The sequence below is a fragment of the Mirounga leonina genome, unplaced genomic scaffold (genome assembly GCF_011800145.1).
Source record: "Mirounga leonina isolate KUSES-001 unplaced genomic scaffold, KU_Mleo_1.0 Mir_168, whole genome shotgun sequence".
Taxonomy (NCBI): Eukaryota; Metazoa; Chordata; class Mammalia; order Carnivora; family Phocidae; genus Mirounga; species Mirounga leonina.
Genome location: NW_023270426.1, coordinates 16,226,234 through 16,244,574, shown reverse-complemented (window position 1 = coordinate 16,244,574; position 18,341 = coordinate 16,226,234). Strand labels below are relative to the sequence as shown.

The window sequence follows — 18,341 nt, the reverse complement described above, 5'->3', positions numbered from 1 at the left end:
TAAATCTGGAGACAGGCAAGTAGTTAAAACTCTGAATTAATGTAAAAACTATATATAGAACTTCTGGTTCCTCTCAAGATGGTGAACTAGCATGGAGAAACTATAGAAAAAGAAACTTCTTTTCTAGGAAATAAAAACAACAAAACACACTGTCTTGAACTGGTACGTTGTTCCTATAGCCTGGGGCAGAAGAGATTTGAAGATGATTAAATTTAGAGGAAAGGTTTTTCGTTTTGTTTTGCTTTGTTTTGTTTTTTAAGTTTAACTCGGACTTATTCCATCTGGTGGCTTAAGGTGTCATTCCCCCCCACCCCCACCCCAATTGTAGAAAAAGGCCACAACCGGGGTAAATCACTGAATTTCAAAAGCCCTGCTAGGATAAAATGACAATTAAAACAGCTAAAACTGAGTAAATGTTGTTGGGTATTTTCATCCTCTGCCTTTTCTCTCTTTCAACCTCTGGGTGCTGGTGGATTGCAACCTGTAAAGACTACCTTCTCCCACTGCTAAGTATTTTAACAGTGAAACTCTGCTTTGAGGAATTGTGTAATAGAGTGACTACAAAGGAAGTAATCAGTAGAGTTCTTTGTTTCCTCAGCTATTTGTTTATTTTATGATCTTTTCTATCCTTGGATTTTTAGGCAACACCTGAGCGTCTCATTATGCATTTAATAGAAGAACATTCTATTGTGGACCCAACTTATATAGAAGATTTCCTACTAACTTACAGGACATTTCTTCCAAGTCCTTTGGATGTTGGGATCAAACTACTGGAATGGTTTAAAATTGACAATTTACGGGATAAGGTTGGTTTTATAAATATGAAGGGCATGGAAGTGATTTTAACCTATAAATTTTATTCATAAAACCTTTTACAGTTGATAAATATTTATTTTGATAACAAAATTAACTTCACCTAAAAAACATAGCTCTACTTAGTTACTTTTGTGGAAAAAAGCATGTTAAAAAGTGGATATAAGCCTTTAAAGTTAATAACTGAAATAGTCTGTGGTATAGTAATAAACTCAGAAAACGTGAGAGCTGCATAAGAGTATTTTTGAACTTTATCAAAATGTTTGTTTCTGAAGGAGATCAGTAAAACACTTAAAACTTAATAGTTTAGAAAGAATATTCACCAAGTAAAATATTTTCAGGGGAGCTTAGATTGTTTGTAAGCCCCAAAATAGAAATATGTTGATTTTTGAGTTAAAGACTTCATAATCATTTTAAAACAATTAGTCTTTTAGATCTTAATATCTCTCTGTTGTGACTTATTTTAATCTACATTTAAGTATTTTTTTTTTTTTGCATTAAACATTGCTATTTTAAATCATCTTACCTTATTTCACAGGCTGTTTGTACATTCAGTGGAAAGACTAGCAATACCTCAGCAAATTGGTAGGAAGTTCTTATTTTAAGAAAAATAAAAGTAGGGTCATAATTGCTTGGTATGTCTTTCTGAGTTATGTCTTTTTTTAAATTATTAACATATAATGTATTATTTGTTTCAGGGGTACAGGTGTGTGATTCATCAGTCTTAAACAATACACAGCGCTCAGCACAACACATACTCTCCCCAGTGTCCATCATCTGAGTTATATCTTAAAAGAAATAGTTAGATGTACCTGGACTCTGGAATTCCATTGTTTAGGAAACTAAAGTGTTTTAAACTACAGGCTTGCCTCCCCACCCCCTTGGGAGTTACATGTAGTTACTTGAGTGCCTGAGGAGATAAAGGTATGCTGAAGAATGAACAAAAATATGAGTGAGGGACAACTAGATATTCACATGCAAAAGAATGAAATTGGACCATTACCTTACACTATATACAAAATTAACTCAAAATGAGTCAGAGACCCTAAATACAGGAGCTAAGACTATAAAACTCTTAAAAGAAGAGGTTAAAAAATCATGACCTTCTTAAACTTTTTTTGTATTCATATGTATTGTTTAAATCTTTACAATGACGTGCTGTTTTTACAAAAATAAAACCTTTTCTTTTAAAACTTAAAAAAAAGAAAAACCATGACCTTGGATTTGAGATATGCTATCCAAAGCACAAACAACAAAGGACAAAAAACATAAATTAAACTTCATCAAAATTAAAGCCTTAAATTGAAAGAAAAGACAAGTGGAATGGAAGAAATATATTTGCAAATCTTATATCTGATAAGGGTCTAATATCCAGAATGTATAAAGAACCCTTGCAGTTCAACAGCAAAAAGAGAACACAACATAGAAATGTGTTTGCTAGCCATTTATATTTCTTCTTTGGAAAATAGTCTATTCAAGCCTTTTGTCCAAGACTATTTTCCAAAGAAGATATATAAATGGCTAGCAAACACATGAAAAAGATGTTCAACACCATTATTTTTTTTTTTAATTTAATTTTATTTTTTTATTTATCTGAGAGAGAATGGGAGACAGAGAGCATGAGAGGGGGAGGATCAGAGGGAGAAGCAGACTCCCCGCTGAGCAGGGAGTCCGATGCGGGACTCGATCCCGGGACTCCAGGATCATGACCTGAGCCGAAGGCAGTTGCTTAACCAACTGAGCCACCCAGGCGCCCCTCAACACCATTATTCATAGGGAAATGCAAATCAAAACCACAGTGAGATTCTACTTCACACCGACTAGGATGGCTTTTAAAAAGGAAAGGAAGTAACAAGCATCGCCAGGATATGGATGTGGAGAAAATGGAATTCCCATACATTGTTGGTAGTAACGTAAAATGTTATAGCTGCTCTGGAAAACAGTCCAGCATTTCTTCAAAAAGTAAAACTTAGAATTACCAGATAGCCCCACAGTTCTCCTCCTAGGTATTTATCCATAAGGACTGAAAACAGGTGTGCAAACAGAAACTTAGATACAGATGTTCATAGCACTACTGACAATAGCCAAAAGGTAGAGACAACCCAAACGTCCGTAAACTGGTGGATGGGTAACAAACTGTGGTATAGCCATGTAATGAAACGTTACTCAGCCATAAAAGGGAAAAGTAGTACAAGCTGCAACATGGATGAACCTTGAAAACGTAATGCTAAGTGAGAGAAGCCAGACACGAAAGGTCACATTTTGTATGAAATATCCAACATAGGCAAAATACACAGAGACAGAAAAGCATATTAGTGGCTGCTTGGAGAGAGGGCAGAAAGTGAGGTGGCTCCGTAACCGGAATGGGGTTTTCTTTTGGGGTGATAAAAATGTTCTGGAACTAGGGAGTGGTGACAGTTGCACACCATTGTGAATGTGCTAAATGCCACTGAGCTGTACACCTTAAAGTGTTTTAAATGGTGGCTTTTATGTGTATTCTACCACAGTTTAAAAAATATATAACTTAAGTTACTTCCATTATTAGGTGCATGATTCAGTTCGGCTTCCATTAACTTTTCTGTTAATCTGTGACGCAAAGTAAGCAAATCACTTTACAGCTTTGAAAAGTCACAGTATAATGAAGTAAGTTCAGATGTGCTTATGTTAGGACTTTTGGTTAAACATGTGCTTGGCTATATAAACACTTTTGATACGATTGCCTCCCCTTAGAAGCTCACATTTTAGGATACTGTCTGAGGTATACATCCTGTGTACTTCTTACAGCTTAGCATGCAGGTTTGTGGTGGGGTTTTTTGGTCTGTTTTGTTTTTTCATGAGGGTACAGTCTTGGCGCTCTGTGTTGCTTGTGTCCTCCAGGAAACAAAAGGTCAAAATAAACCATGCCTCTCTCTAAGAATGAACCTTTTGCATGCAGGATAGGGGGTGAAGGGATTAGCCATAAAGCTCCGTCCACCCTCAGTTCTTGGACATGCTTTTGGAATATACTTCTGCAGAAAGAATGCCTTTCATAACTGTATGCTTCCTCCTTCATGTTTCCACAGGTGACACGGATTGTGTTATTATGGGTAAATAATCATTTTAATGATTTTGAAGGTGATCCTGCTATGACTCGATTTCTGGAGGAATTTGAAAAAAATCTGGAAGATACAGTAAGACTCAAAAGAATTTATCTTCTTCAAGGTTTAGGGATTTTCCTCATCCCCAAATAACAGCAACTCAGAACAACTTTTATCTTCTCCTGTGTCTTGAGTCTGCTCTGAGAACTCCACATTTATATTCTAGATTCTGCTCATTCTCTGCCACTAACCCAAGCAAAAATCAGGCTTCCTCCTGACTCTTGTATTTTCGTTTTAAGACTAATGAGAATGCTATCTCCAGTCACCCAAGCTTATGAACTCTTGTGTATATGTGGGCCCCCTCTCTCTTTTCCTTGAATTCCCTGACCCAGGTGTTCATTCGTTGCTGAAGTCACCTAAGTCACTAATTGTGGCAGTACCCGTATTCCCTATAGTCCCTTTCTGTCTGCCATTCCTTTTTCACTCCCCATTTAAAGCGTCATTTCATCATGCCTCATCTATTGTAATAACTAGCTAATTTTAGTTCTGGTATTTTTTCTAGTCCATTTTGTTGCCAAAGATTGTTTTTAAACTATAAATGAGATGAATATTTCTCTCTTTGTCAGTAAACTGAAGTATTTCCTACCAAAGTAATTTCTCATCCATATTCAGGTTCCTCACCTACATTTTCAGTCTTTTTATCTGTGCACCCTTGATTTTAACCAACCAGATTATTTTATATTCTTTACCAGTTCTCAGGTTTGAATTCTTTTCTTCTAGTGTTGCTGTTTGAACTCTATGCAACTTTCAAGGCCTATTTTATGTATCAGCGCTATATTAGGCATTCTGAGTCTCCCTTCTGCATGTGATTTCACTTGTTCCAAATATACAACACCTAAGATAATCCCCTCAAGGTCCTGTTAACTTTCACAGTTGCTATTTATAATTCCATTTACTCTGTCACGTAAAAACTTTGAACTGCAATTGGATTTATGTCCTCCAACTTGAAATTTTAGGAAGTAAATTAATAATCAGCTCAGGAGTTAGTTTGCCTGAATTAACATTCAAATTATACCACTTGTTAGGCATGTAAACTTGGACAAGTAGCCCAGCCCTTTATGCAATTGTCTTTACAAGTAGTAGCCCCTACTTTCTGGGGATTGTTATAAGGATTATAATGAGCTAATGAATGTAACAATCTGGGGGGAAAAAAAAAAACCTGGCACATTGCAAATGCCCAAGAACCATTGCTGTTACTCAAAGTGTAAGTGGATTGAGTTGAAAAAGGGATTTCTAGATTTCTGGCAGATTTCTGTCCGTTCCCTTACCTCTTAGTTCCTGTAGCCTTCTCAGCAGCCCTTCAGCTCTGTGCAAAATGGGAAGAGTGAACAGAGACAGGAGAACTTGATTAAGAGGATGTAGAAGCTTACCACCATCATCTGGGTTTTCCATTGGGCTAATGGAAAATAGATATTGCCTTACAATCATGGGATTTCTTTTTTGATATCATTCAGTCATCAGGTATTTATTCAGTTCTACTTTATACTTCCAAGGTGTTGGGAGTATAGGATCAGAACAGGTGTAAGGCTTGGCCCCTGTCCTGAAGAAACTTTAGCTGCTTTTTATGGGCATGAGATTTACACATACTATGCTATTTGAGAATAGTTGAATATTAAATTGGTATTAAAATCTGAAAGTGAGAATATTACTAAGGTTAAGAAAGATCTAAAATAATATAGGAATAATAAACCCAGAAGAGGTAGGGACTTGAATGTATCTTTCAGTATGACTGTATTCAGAAAGGTGGTTCAGGTCTTTTAAGGTTTTAAATGAAGGTTTATAAAGATTCTGGATTTATGTAATAGCCAGGAGATGAGCAAGGTAGGAAAGTTCAGGCCATGAGAAGTAATGTTTTGTCTTCCCTCTCTAAATGAGACATCATTTTAAACTCTTTCCTAACCTGTGATTATCGAGCAGTTTTTAAAAACTGTATTGCGAGATCATCATCTTGACAGTGCTCTGGGGTGGAAGTTTTCCCTCCTGTTTTATTTATGCTGGCTTACATGTTCTTTAATCTGTATTTCATCAAGGTAACTCAGATTCTAATAATTTTAGGTGATTTTTAAAAGCCTATAGGAATAGATACATAAATTTATGTGCATTATACCCTTTTTTACTTTTTTAGAAAATGAATGGTCATCTCCGGTTATTGAATATTGCCTGTGCTGCAAAGGCCAAATGGAGACAGGTGGTGCTGCAAAAGGCTTCCCGGGAGTCCCCTCTACATTTCAGCCTTAACGGAGGGAGTGAGAAGGGGTTTGGTATTTTTGTTGAAGGAGTAGAACCTAGTAGCAAAGCTGCTGATGCTGGACTGAAACGTGGTGATCAGGTAAGTAAATAACTACCCACATGAATTAAAACCTTTTTGGAAGTAATATGTCTGCTGCTTTTTTTCACATGTGATATTTCTTCAAGTAAGCATGATCCACTTAAGGAAATACAAATAAAAATTAAAATGAGGGGTGCCTGGGTGGCTCAGTCAGTTAAGTGTCTGCCTTCAGCTGAGGTTGTGATCTCGGGGTCCAGGGATCGAATCCCTGCTCAGTAGGGAGTCTGTTTCTCCCTCTGCCCCCCCTACTTGTGCTTGCTTGTGTGTGTGCCCTCTCTCTCAAATGAATGAAATCTTTTTAAAAATAAAAAAAATAAAAATTTAAATGTAAGTGGCCAAAGATTACCATAAGTGATGGTTTCAGCTTAAAAGGTGTTCATCTGGTAACAGACCTACATGCATACGCAGAGGAAGCCAGGTGAGAGACTAGGAGAAAGGAGACACTAGGAAGAAGTTGGTGGGGATTTATTCTCTCCATTAAGACTTCAGGTAGCTAAAGGGCGAGCAATGTGTTCCCAGATGTGATTCCTGACAACCTTGTTACTAAAAAATGTAATTCCTAAGCCCACCTCGGTTCTATTAATCGTACTAGTCACATTCTCCAGAGATGAGCTCTAGGAATCTGTGTTTTTACCACAGCTCTCTAGGTGATTCTCAGGCACACCAAAGAGCAGTTTTTCAAGTTCAGGTGAATCACTTGGGAAGGTTATGTTTTCTCATTTTAAAATTCTACTAGTTCATTTACTCATTTAGAATGTAGCTTTATTTAACTTTTAACCATACTAATGCACTTTCCTTTTAAAATAATGAATGCATCCACATTATAAAAAGTTCTACACTGCAGAGCAGGGGTTCTCAACCGGGAGTGATTTTCTCCCTCAGGAAACATTTGGCATGTCTGGAGATATTTTTGATTCTCATGACCTAGGGGTTGCTACTCGCATCTAGTGGATAGAGGCTAAGGATGCTGCTGAGCAGCCTACAACACGCTGCAACAGCGCATCCCTCACAATAAAGAGTTACCCAGCCCAAATATCAAAGGGTTAAGAAACTGATTTAGAGTTATAATGATCCTCTTCTTCCCCTAAGGGAAATTTTAAAAAATAGAGATTTCTGGGCCTAACTCCGCTGTAGTCATTAAGAATATCTAGTAGCTAGAATTCTAGAGTCAGTGTATTTATTGTTCTAGTATTTTATTTTAAATACATTTAAGCGTCTCATTCTTCACAGAAAAGAAAACCATAAAATCAAATGATTTCATTCTTGAGAGAAAATTTATCAGCTTTTTACTTCTTTCCTCAGTCTTCCCAGTTATTTTTAAATTATCTGAAATTTTAGATTAGCTATTAAGTCATTTTTAACATTGTTTATCTTAATACTTTTGACGTTTGCATTAAGTTTCGTGAGTTTATCACTAACAACCATGTAGACATTTATAACTGTCTTACTGATGTCGTTGATCACCTCCATTTCATCTGTGCCCTGTGTCTCCATTATTGTGTTTTATTTCACAGTTGTCTTCTAGTACTACTGGTACCTTTTCTGGTACTTTTCTCAAAAAGGGCCAATAGGTACTATAGTTTTATGTGTCCTTGCATGTCTGATAATGCTCTTGTTCAGTGGAGTATGATATTCTTTGGTCAGTTATTTTTTTCCCTGAGAACTTTGATGTTAAAGAAAAGTATCACATTATTTTAGTATGGCCCAAGAGAAGTCCAAGCCAATCTTTATTTTTCTTTTCTGGCTTTGTTTGTTTGTACCACCACCCACTACTACACAGTGATGCGTACAGATTCTTTGTTCTCTGTCCTTGGAATTCAAAATTTTCATTGGGCTGTGTTAAGTCTCTTTATTATCTTTTCATGGTACTAGATGAACTAGTTCAGTATGTAGACTCAAGACTTTTTTCAACTCTGAATTTTACTTCTGTGATTTTTTTTTTTTTCTTTTCATGATATTTTGCTTCTCAATCTTTCTTTTATCCTGTTGGAATCATTGTGTCAATCCCTGATATCTGTCCTGTACGCTCCTTTTTTTTTTTCCATTATGTTTATCTCTTTATCCTTTTTTGTTAGAACTAGTATTTTTTAAGAAACTTTATGTATGGTTTTGAGGTACAGCCAAGTTTGGGAAGCCCTGCTGTGAAGGTTGAGACGTGTCATGTGGAAGAACTCATCACAGTGGTGCTTTTTGCTTGACTTGCTGGTTCATTCATTGTCAGGAAATACATAGATGTCTTCAGAGTATCACTTTCGAATGAGTTCTCTCTCTTAAATGGAGTAAATTTGCTTTTAGAGATTTCAATAAAATTTGCGCATATATACACAGGCACTAATTTTTATCATCTGATCTGACATTAAAATTTTTCCTTCATATATAAGCCATACTGTGTTTTTTAAAAAAAAGTCTTCAATATGATCTTAGAGGGAATGCACTTTCAAAAAATGTTTTTAGTAGATATTTGGGGAAATACAATAAAGAGAAAAATAATTAAGTAGTAACCCCACTTCTCACAGAGATAACCATTGTTCACATATGGTGGGTGCATTTTGTTCAAGTTTCATTTTTTTCACCATTAAACTTAAGGTTGCAGAAGTAACTAATATTGTTTTTGTCATAATTTGTTTTACAAATGCTTTTCTCAAGATAATGGAAGTAAATGGACAAAACTTTGAAAATATTACATTTGTGAAGGCCCTTGAAATTTTAAGGAATAATACTCATCTTGCACTTACTGTGAAGACCAACATTTTTGGTGAGTTTTGTTGTAAAAACTGAGGCTTTTTGTTTGTTTTTTGGTTTGTTTGGTAATAAAGAAAAAAGGTATTACAATGAAAAAAATAGTAAAATGTAAACAGGTTCTCTCTGAGCTCTTAAATAAACATTTTTAGGGTCCTTAATGTTGAGATATGGTACTATGTATTCTAGAATTTTCATTTTTCATTATTTGTATTATTTTGATGTTTTAGAAATAAGATTTAAAATAGGTGTAGAAGTATGTTCAGTTAGTCATTTATGAAATGTCTTCTGAGGAGGTATTATGTACTTTGCTCGGAGGCACAGTGAGTGAAACTTAGAATGATCTGAATGAAGGATAAAAGTCACAGTCGTTTATTTCCCCTGCTAATGTGCACATCATAGTACTGCTAAAGTTTTAACTGCCTTTCTGAAATAAAATATGAATGCCAGATTATCTGTTTCGTGAAAATAAATGGAGGAAAACAATCAGTGAACTCCAGATTTTTAATAATGGTGTACTCTACCTTTCTATGTAAAAATGCTGATTACTGTGTCTGCAGTGTGTTTTGATCATGCTTCTGTTTGAATGAAGCAAAGACTAAGCTTGTACTTGCGTTTTGTTTTCTTTTAGGGAAGACTTACTGTAACTTCGTTTCATTAGATACCAGAGGATATTCTCTGAAATTCTGAGAAGGGCAACAATAAAAACAGTATAATAATTTGAAAATTATCAAAGAAAATTTAAGGGTCTTTATGAAGTAAGGGGGAAAAATTCATATGGGTCATTTTGGTTGCAATTTGAAAACTAGGAGTTGAATTTAAAAGCTGTGCCTATGGAAAAGGAAGTGTGTTTTATTTTTTCACTTTGACTCCTCCTTATACTGCACTTAGTCATAGTGAAAAATGAAACATTTGGTATTTTTCCTCTTTTCACTTGAGTCCTTTCAACTGAATTATGTCCTCTTAAATCTGATACATAACTGTCTATTTGCAGTTTCTCAATACTATACTTTTTAGTGTAAAATAAGTAAGCCTTCACAGTTTCTGGATTTCTTGAGTTTGAACTAGTATCTAGAAACAAAACTTGTGGGTTAAATTTAAAAGATTCTGATTTTGTAAAAAGGAAAGCAGAGCTTGCTCTGACACTTAGAGCAAATGATTCTCCAAGCTTGACTTTCTCCAGCTGTATTTCATAAGGCTCTTATACAGATCAAACACCTTTAACTTTTTCTGCCAGCACATAGTAATTACTAAATGGTATCAACTATTATGTATAAAAACATAGAGATAGTAAATTTGGTGGTTAATACCATGACCCCTGGAAGACAGAAAAAGGAGATCTGAAGGCAGAGAAGCCACAACCTTAGAACTCCTTGAGTGGTGAGAAACAACTGCCCAGCAGAACTCTAGATTGGATGTGGCACAGGGTAGGCATGATGTGGTACTGCAAAAGGGGCCCGTGTCCTCCACACCTTGTTCCTTATCCTAGGCAAAGTATGGTCAGCGACTTTTACCCCAAACAAAACACCTAAGAGTATCTTGAAAGGATATTAATAAAACATTTGTAAAAATGGAGCATTTTAGTCTGGATGTCATACCTGGAATAAAATCCTAGTAACTCTGGCATTGCAATGAAGAAAAGTGGCACGGTTAGGTCATCCTGTATAGAACTCACAGTCAGAACACCTGCAAGTAGGAGGGGTCCCCAGGTGGCTCAGTCAGTTAAGCGTCTGCCTTCAGCTCAGGTCATGATCCCAGGGTCCTGGGATCGAGTCCCACATTGGGTTCCCTGCTTAGTGGGGCATGCGCTTGTTGCTTTCCTCTGCTACTTCCTCTGCTTGTGTGTGTGTGCGTGCGCGCATGCGTGTACTGTCTCTCTCTTTCTCAAATAAAATCTTTTTAAAAGAAAGAGAGAGAGAAAGAAACAAACACCTACAATTAGGAAAACTGACCAGAAGACAGATTTGTTTAGATGATACCAGAGCAGACCATATTTGGTCATTTTGTGTTAATTAAAACTGATAGCCAGGCATAGGAGAATCGGGATCATTGAGGAAGCATGGTGGGGAACCTAATAAGTAAGCTTACAGATTCTGGAGAAAATAGTTAAAAGAAGAGAGAAGAAAAACATTTTCAGAACTGTGCTCAGAGAGATTTAAAAATTCATCTCTTAAAACAAGAACAGGGTATTTAGGAAAAAAGGAACAGTCCCTGAGAAAGAAAGAACTCAGAGTGACTTAAAACATGGCAGCAAAGACAAAAACATTCTGTAGAGGGAGTAGGTAATAAAGTTGAGGAAGTCTCCCAGACTATAGAACAACAACAATAAATAGCATTGAGCATTATTCCAGGAAATCTGAAAGAAAATGTGGAGAACAAAGTATTCATGCAACAGTAGTAGAGACTATCCCAGAGTGAAAGAAGGATGTGACTCTTCTAATTCAAAGGTCCACCTAAGATCTGTGCAAAATGAATTAAAGAAACTTGTTTTAACATTCTGTTTCCAGTATTGGCTGAGAACAACCAGGAAAGTTAGACTAAATATAAAAAGTAGCTACGACGAAGTATAAAAATTCAAGAAGAGAGCTAAGAACTACCTGACATAGAACAGAGAGAGAATCAGACCAGAAAGAGGTGAGCTGGAGCTGTATGTGCTCTGGGACATTCACCAGTACAGAAAAGCACCGAAGAGACAGCCTTTTTGGGCAATGGACTCCCAGGAAAAGGCTAAAGAGTTGGAATCCTGCAGTTGCTAGGAGAACAAAATCTGCATGTGTCACATCCCTTCCTCCCCCTGCACTGAAACTACTCCAAAAGGATGCCTTTTTTCCCATGGACATTTTCAGTCCATAGATTGTAGCTGAGAAAAGGAACTGCTAGATAAAATATTACAGGTTTCTAGTTTAGAGAGCCCACCAGGGCCAGACCACTCTCGCATAACAGCCTTTATTGAGGATTGGGACCTTGAACAGCTAACTCTGAAGAGGATGCGACTGTACTCTAAACAGCTCAGAAGGACCTCAAGTTTTGGCCCTGTCTCTAGCCCCAGATGTCAGGTGCCTGGCAAAAGAACATAAAAATCCTCTTTTGAGGATTCTAGCAGTAACCTCCTATTTGTAATAATAATTTTTCAAGTACAGAGTCAAGCAAACAAAGATTTTGAGGCTCTCTTAAAAGTCAGTGTAATCCACAACCAACAGAACTAGAGGAGCTCCAGAATATCAAACACAGACTGTGAGGTAACTGTCTTATATCTGTGAAGATAAAAATCAAATTAAGAGTTCCATTTACAGGTGAGATGGAGTAAACACATGCCACCCTTTATTTCCCCACTAAGATCAACAATAAAACCTGGCCAGAATCGTGATCCACCCATTGAAGAACTTGGAAAATTCAAAGTCCCACTACCAGCAGTGAATTAATCTTTTTTTTTTTTTTTTTTAAATCCAGTATCTCCTGAGCTGAGCTGGCAAGCTGAAACCTGGATGTGTGCAAACTAATAAAGATTCAGGAAAAAGCTGATTTGAGGAGTAAGAAAGGGAATTCCCACAGTTTTTTTTTTCCCCCTCTTTTTTTTCTCCATTCTGTCAGGCCTCAGCCGCCAAGTAATCCAGTAGCAGTGACAGCAGCCTGCAACACAAGGTTGCACAAGCCAGAATTCTGAGGGAGGGGAACCTTCTTCACCCTTTAGTGGAGCTGTGGCTCCAGGAAGGCAAGGCCAACTTCATTGTTGTTTTCCCACACTCTCTGCCCTCCTCTTCCTTGGCCCCTAAAGTGCTACAGTGGGCAGTTTATTAGTTTATTTCTAGAGGACTGAGAAGGTTAACCTAAGGATAGTAGGTTGATAACTGAGATGGAGGAAGGAGACAACCCATAAAGTTGTTGATGAGATCCTGGGCTCACCTCCATCCTTTGTTTGTGTGGATGTGATCCTACTTAGCATACCAGAGACTTGGAGAACTGACATGCCAGTAGACGCACCTCTGCCCAGGTGCCAGACTGAGTAGTGGCACAAAGCAGACAGATGGAGATAGCACTCCAAAGCTTTCCAAATTGAACACGGGAACCACAGCCCACAGAAAGCTGAACACAGATAACATCATGTTCCATAACTTATAAACAGGACTCAGAGCAATTTTAACTACAACAAGGATCCCTTAGTACAAGTCTCTCTATTTTGTTTGGGCTTGGTGGAACTTTTGAATTTGTGCATTGACGTCTCATCGCTTTAGAAATCTTGTGGCCATTATGACTTGAGATACTGCCTTTGCTACTATGTCTTCTTTCCGTGTGAGAGATCCTTTACTTACGTGTTAAAAGATGTGTGTCCCATGCATCTCTTAGCGTCTGTTCTGTTCTTTCCGTTTTTTTCCCCTACTTGGGCTTCAGTTTGGGTATTTTCTAATGACCTGCGTTTAAGCAGTTTTCCTATTTTCTTCTGTGTCCAGTCTGCTGTTGAATCCATGCAGTGACTTAATTTTAGATAATTAATTTTCTAGTTCTGGAATTCCCATTTGAATCTCTTTTATAAATTCCAGTTCTCTGTTGCACCATGTCTTCATCCATTTGATCTCCTCCCTATATTTTCTTTAATTTATTTATAATGGTTATTACAAAACTCTGTGTGTTAATTCCAAAATTGGGTTTTTATTCTCTGTGCCCCCTCCCTTCCCAGTTATCATTGTGTCTTATTTTGTGTGTCTTACAAATTTTTTTTTTTTTTTTTTTGGTATGCTGTACTTCGTATATAAAGAAACCTAAGCAAGTAGGGAAATTAATATTTTTTCATAGAAAGGATTTGCCATTTCCTCTGGTTAAGCATGTAAATAAGGTAAGGGGAATTGGGCTGGGTGAGGCTGGGTTACAAAATTACTTAAAATGTATCCACGTTTTAAACTGAGAGTGAGATTTGTCATGTGCTTGATGCAGGTCCCATCTCTAATGGAACTTTGTCTCTGAGCACAGAGAGATTGTGGGAAATTGTACTCTGCTTTGTCAGCCTTGTCCTCCTACCCTCACCCCCAATCTCTACCTAAGGCATGGCTTTTGGTTCAGAGTCTGGTGGCTTTTTGTCTTTTTGTTGTTGTTTAAGTTCAGCCCTTCAGAGATTTTGAGCTTTGCTTTTGAGCCTCCCTCCCCAAGCAGGTAAATATGTCATGTGTTTGTTGCACATCCATCCCTGTTGTGTGACTTTGTCTCCTAAGTACCGTGAGACTATACAAAATTTCCAACCAGTCCCCAGACTCCTACATTGTCTTAAGAGTAGTTATGTCCCATGGAGGAAGGCAGCACTGCTTGGGGCTTCTTTGTATTCCAGTTTTTAGGCCAGTACTTAAAGCCCTTAGAAATTATTTTCCCTCAAGTAGAGTCCCTTTACCTCATTGCCACTTCGAGTTTAGAGAAGAAAACAACAGGCAATCTCAGTTGACCATCTTCTTGCCTTGGAATTTTAGCTCATCTCTTCCTCTTAGCTTTCACAGCTTTCTGACATCTTTGAAAAATCTCACCACTCAGATAACTAATTCTTAGCATTTTAATGTTTTAATAAAAGTAATACATGTGTATGTTTTGAAAATTAAAACATTACAGAAAGGTATACAGTGGACCCTACTGTGTACAGTATTCTGGGTCTTTGCACAGGAGTTGATAAAGATTTATTTCTTGTGAATTGTTGAATAGAAATCTATTGCAGTATTATTATAATCTGTTGAACTAATGTGATATTGATGGGTGTTTTAGGTTGTTTCTAGTTTTTGCTGTTTATAGTGTTGAAATAAAAATCCTTTGTACTTTTATGCTTATGTAGATATACCTGTAAGATAAATTTCTCATAGTGGAATTAATTTTGACAATACTGCACTTTGACTTTCCAAAAGTTTATCCCAATCTACACACACTTTTATTTACCATCGTATAAGAATGCTGCTGCCGTGGGTATAATCAACTTTATGGTTATTGATGCACATTTTTTAAAATTTTATTTTATTATGTTAGTCACCATATAATACATCACCAGTTTTTGATGCAGTGATCCACGATTCATTGTTTTCGTACAACACCCAGTGCTCCATGCAGTACGTTCCCTCCTTAATACCCATCATCGGGGTAACCAATCCCCCCTCCCCACTTCCCTCTAAAGCCCTGTTTGTTTCTCAGAGTCCATAGTCTCTCATGGTTCATCTCTCCCTCCAATTCCCACCCCCCCATTTTTCCCTTCCTTCTCCTAATGTCCTCCATGCTATTCCTTACGTTCCACAAATAAGTGAAACCATATGATAATTGACTTTCTCTGCTTGAATTACTTCACTTAGCATAATCTCCTCCAGTCCCATCCATGTTGATGTAAAAGTTGGGTATTCATCCTTTCTGATGGCTGAGTAATATTCCATTGTGTATATGGACCACATTTTTTTTTATCCATTCATCTGTTGAAGGGCATCTCAGCTCTTTCCACAGTTTGGCTATTGTGGACATTGCTGCTATGAACATTGGGGTGCATATGGCCCTTCTTTTCACTACATCTGTGTCTTTGGGGTAAATACCGAGTAGTGCAATTGCTGGGTCATAGGGTAGCTCTGTTTTTAATTTTTTGAGGAATCTCCACACTGTTTTCCAAAGTGGCTGTAGCAACTTGCATTCCCACCAACAGTGTAAGAGGGTTCCCCTTTCTCCACAACCTCTGTAACATTTGTCATTTCTTGCCTTGTCAATTTTTGCCATTCTTACGGTGTAAGGTGGTATCTCAATGTGGTTTTGATTTGAATTTCCCTGATGGCTAATGATGATGAACATTTTTTCATGTGTCTGTTAGCCATTTGTATGTCTTTTTTTTTTTTTTTTTAAAGATTTTATTTATTTGAGAGAAAGAATGAGAGAGAGAGATCATGAGAGAGGGGAGGGTCAGAGGGAGAAGGAGACTCCCTGCCGAGCAGGGAGCCCGATGCGGGACTCGATCCTGGGACTCCAGGATCATGACCTGAGCCAAAGGCAGTCGCTTAACCAACTGAGCCACCCAGGCGCCCATTTGTATGTCTTCTTTAGAGAAGTGTCTGTTCATATCTTCTGCCCATTCTTTGACTTGATTATTTGTTTTTTGGGTGTTGAGTTTGAGAAGTTCTTTATAGATCTTGGATACCAGCCCTTTATCTGTAGTGTCATTTGCAAATATCTTCTCCCATTCTGTGGGTTGCCTCTTTGTTGACTGTTTCCTTTGCTGTGCAGAAGCTTTTTATCTTGATGAAGTCCCAAAAGTTCATTTTTGCTTTTGCTTCACTAGCCTTTGGAGATGTATCTTGAAAGAAGTTGCTGTGGGCGATGTCAAAGAGGTTACTGCCTATGTTCTCCTCTAGGATTTTGATGGATTCCTGTCTCACATTGACGTCTTTCATCCATTTTGAGTTTATTTTTGTGTATGGTATTAGAGAATGGCCAAGTTTCATTCTTCTGTATATAGCTGTCCAGTTTTCCCAGCACTATTTATTGAAGAGACCGTCTTTTTTCCATTGCATATTTTTTCCTGCTTTGTCGAAGATTACTTGACCATAGAGTTGAGGGTCCAAATCTGAGCTCCCTATTCTGTTCCATTGGTCTATATGTCTGTTTTTGTGCCAGTACCATGCTGTCTTGGTGATCACTGCTTTGTAATATAGCTTGAAATCAGGCAGCGTTGATGCCCCCAGTTCTGTTTTTCTTTTTCAACATTTCCTTGGTGATTTCAGGGTCTTTTCTGATTCCATACAAATTTTAGGATTGTTTGTTTCAGCACTTTGAAAAATGTCATTGGAATTTTGATCGTGATGGCGTGGAGGGTATAGATTGCTCTGGGTAGCATAGACATTTTAACAATGTTTATTCTTCCGATCCATGAGCATGGAATATTTTTCCATCTTTTTGTGTCTTCTTCAGTTTCTTTCATGAGTGTTTTGTAGTTCCTAGAGTCTAAACCCTTCACCTCTTTGGTTAGGTTTATTCTGAGGTATCTTATGGTTTTTGGTGCTATTATAAATGTAATCGTTTCTCTAATTTCTCTTTCCACAGTTGCATTGTTAGTGTGTAAGAAAGCAGCTGATTTCTGTGCATTGATTTTGTATCCTGCCACATTACTGAATTGCTGTATGAGTTCTAGTAATTTGGGGGTGGAGTCTTTTGGGTTTTCCCTATAAAGTATCATGTCATCTGCGAAGAGAGAGAATTTGACGACTTCTTTGCCATTTTGAATAATTTTTATTTCTTTTTGTTGTCTGGTTGCTGTTGCTAGGACTTCTAGTACTATGTTGAACAATAGTGGCAGGAGTAGGCATCCTTGTTATGTTCCTGATCTTAAGGGAAAGGCTCTCAGCTTTTCCCCATTGAGGATGATATTCGCTGTGGGTTTTTCATAGATGGATTTTATGAACTTGAGGAATGTTCCCTCTATTCCTGTAGTCTGAAGAGTTTTAATCAGGAAAGGATGCTGTATTTTGTCAAATGCTTTTTCTGCATCAATTGAGAAGACCATATGATTCTTCTCTCTCTTGTTATTAATGTGTTCTATCACATTGATTTGCGAATGTTGAACCACCCTTGCATCCCGGGGATAAATCCCACTTGGTCGTGGTGGATGATCCTTTTAATGTATTGTTGGATCCTGTTAGCTAGGATTTGGTTGAGGATTTTGGAATCCATATTCATCAGGGATATCGGTCTGAAATTCTCTTTTTTGATGGGGGTCTTTGCCTGATTGGGGGATTAAGGTAATGCTGGCCTCATAGAATGAGTCTGGAAGCTTTCCTTCTGTTTCTATTTTTTGAAACAGCTTCAGGAGAATAGGTATTACTTCTTTGAATGTTTGGTAGAATTCCCCAGGGAATCCATCAGTGATGCATATTTCATGATGAGAGAAGTTGAGCACCTATTTTACATGTTACCATTTCTTTTTCACACAGTCTTATTTTTCATTGATTTGTGTGAATGTGTTATAAAAAAAGGACAGTAGCTTTTTAGCCTTAAAGGTAACAGATATTTCCCCAAGTTGTCTTTTGACTTTGTATGCTTGTGGTGTGTTGTGTGTGTGTGTGTGTAAGTGTGTAAACGTACATACATATATGTAGAGACTGAGAAATTTTTAATCTTTAATCAGATTTATGATTATCGGGCACCTTCATTTCTGATTCATATATTTAATATTGCTCTTTAATGGCATTGTAATTACATTTACTCACTTTCTATTAATTTTTGTCCTGAATCTTAACTAATTTTTAAAATTCACTATTTTTCTCTTCATCTATAAATCAGAATCTCTACAGTTTTATTATACACAGGTCCAGCGAGGATATAAACTTTTT

The 18,341-nt window shown here is 37.2% G+C and overlaps 1 protein-coding gene across 7 annotated transcripts in view; it reads left to right on the top strand.

Annotated features, from left to right (window-relative positions):
* The window catches only part of RAPGEF6 (Rap guanine nucleotide exchange factor 6), a 202,570-nt gene that overhangs the window by 122,651 nt on the left and 61,578 nt on the right, over positions 1-18,341 (top strand). For all 7 annotated transcript variants that reach the window (XM_035014063.1, XM_035014064.1, XM_035014065.1 and 4 more), the window contains 4 exons: positions 642-806; positions 3,876-3,983; positions 6,076-6,279; positions 8,926-9,034. In XM_035014063.1, coding sequence (XP_034869954.1) covers positions 642-806; positions 3,876-3,983; positions 6,076-6,279; positions 8,926-9,034 — 586 coding nt within the window. The remainder of the gene's footprint in view (positions 1-641; positions 807-3,875; positions 3,984-6,075; positions 6,280-8,925; positions 9,035-18,341) is intronic.